The following is a 2,174-nucleotide window of genomic DNA, read 5'->3' on the forward strand; positions in this document are numbered from 1 at the left end:
GCGATCCACCGCTTTATAACATGGCCGCCTCCGCCGTCCCACTCTTCTCCACCGCCCCCACGTGCCGTCTCCGCCACTGTCCGCAACTTCCGGTCTCTAGGCTCCCGGCGATCCCCCGAGTTGCCTCCCCGTGCGAAACCCTTGCTCCGGCGACGAGGATCTCCCTCTCCACCGCAACCGCCCCAACTCAACTCCGATCCCACCGTAGGCCGACGTACCCGCCTTCCGCCATGGCCTCCAAGGCGACCTCCGCCGCGACTGCCGCGAGCGGGAAGCAAGGATTGCTAGTGTTCGACAGGGAGGAGGTGCTCTCCGTCTCGCTGGCGAAGTACACGGCGGAGCTGTCGGAGAAGTTCGTTCGCGAGAGGGGGGCCTTCACTGTGGTACTCTCTGGCGGATCTCTCATTATGTCCCTCAGGTTTGGAGCTTAATTCTCTGCAGATTTTGGATATTATTTTAGGGGGTTTGGTGGATTTTTGCATGGAGGAACACCCACAAAAAGAATATTTTGTAGGAAATTGACGGAATCTCCGTATTTGGAATCGGTGGATTGGGCTAAATGGCATGTATTCTGGGTGGATGAAAGGGTGGTGCCGAAGGATCACGAAGATAGCAACTATAAGTTGGCGTTTGATGGATTTCTGTCCAAGGTAATAAAATCCTAACAAAAAAAATCCTTTTTGTTATTGTTTTAGTGGATAGGTAGCAATATTTGGCGTGGAAGACGTGGCTCGCTGGGCTCGCTGTGACTTCTCCCTTGATCTGTGGTTCTCATGTCTTATGACAAGTTTCTTCGCTCATTAGATAAAATGGATACAAATCTATACTGTTAGCTTGAATTGCTTGTAAGTTCTGCAAAATTTATATGTTGATTGATGAATTATGTTGTTTGCTAGTTTGCAAGAAAGATCAAAATCATACGAGAGTAGTTGACTAAGTTTATGAATCCCTCTTCCTATCTTCCAAGAATTAGATAACAAGAACTCTGGAATTAGGAATAGAACAAGTAATTGCTGGTTTATTAGATCAAGTTTTCGCGGGTAATATATGCATTTTGATGCTTTGGTTACTTAAGATAAGCAAGTATCAATGTGACATATCAGTTTTTCTTATATTCTTGATATTTTAGAAAATTGCATGGGGATCATTACTCATTGTTCGTTCCTCAAATGACAGGTCTCAATTCCACCAGGTCAAGTTTATGCCATCAATGATGCCTTATCAGCTGAGGGTGCTGCTGAAGATTATGAGACTGCCTTGAAGCATTTGGTCAATGTTGGTGTGGTGGCAGTGTCATCAGTGACAGGATACCCAAGATTTGATCTTATGCTGTTGGGGATGGGACCAGATGGTCACATTGCTTCTCTTTTTCCCGGCCACCCTCTCCTTCATGTGACAGAGAAATGGGTAACCTTCATAAAGGACTCCCCCAAGCCACCACCAGAGAGAATCACATTCACATTGCCTGTAATTAACTCATCCGCTTATATTGCAATGGTGGTCACTGGAGCAGGGAAAGCTGGTGCTGTGTGTAAGGCTCTGGGAAGTGAGAAAAGTGCATCTGATTTGCTACCTGTTGAGATGGCTTCCCTTGAAGATGGGGAGTTCACTTGGTTTACCGATAAAGCAGCAGTCTCAGTGCTTCAAGGTAAGGCAAGCGTGTAGTCATGTAAGTTTCTGATAGATTCCATGGTCGTCTTTGTTTGAATAACTTGTCTGGAAGAGTTCATTTGTCCAGATGTTCTGAGTTGTCTTTGCACGCTTCAAGTTTGGCCTATTTGTCTATAGGCTTTAATGGACTATAAAACTTTTCTCCATCTGTCTTCTAAAACTTCTCTACTGTGTCAATCTAATAACCATTGGTTGTTGTTCGATCACTGAGTAAATAGTTGCTAGCCTCCTTGTACCTGTGAAATATTGTGTGATGCATGAGTTACAACTAACAGCATGATGGCATCTTTTATGTTGACATTTATTCTTTTAAAATTAGACTCTTAAGAATAGAAAAAATAAAAATATGTCTAGTAATTTGGTTATTTATATATATATATTTATTTATTTAGGGAGTAGGAAATTATCCAGTTTTAGAATTTCATAAAGCAAAATATATTCATATTGAGTAACCATTCAACTGGAAATTTATGATGGTTGGTAGTCCATATCACAATTGTCAA

General features: G+C 43.1%; 1 protein-coding gene across 1 annotated transcript; it reads left to right on the forward strand.

The window, feature by feature from the left end:
* Positions 1 to 1,872, forward strand: LOC135653867 (probable 6-phosphogluconolactonase 4, chloroplastic). Its single transcript, XM_065175483.1, has 3 exons — positions 1 to 418; positions 515 to 650; positions 1,177 to 1,872. The coding sequence occupies exons 1-3, from the start codon at positions 21 to 23 to the stop codon at positions 1,663 to 1,665; spliced, it is 1,023 nt and encodes a 340-aa protein (XP_065031555.1). The 5' UTR covers positions 1 to 20; the 3' UTR covers positions 1,666 to 1,872.
* Positions 1,873 to 2,174: the final 302 nt, after the last annotated feature.

The sequence above is a fragment of the Musa acuminata genome, unplaced genomic scaffold, assembly GCF_036884655.1.
Source record: "Musa acuminata AAA Group cultivar baxijiao unplaced genomic scaffold, Cavendish_Baxijiao_AAA HiC_scaffold_42, whole genome shotgun sequence".
Classification (NCBI taxonomy): Eukaryota; Viridiplantae; Streptophyta; class Magnoliopsida; order Zingiberales; family Musaceae; genus Musa; species Musa acuminata.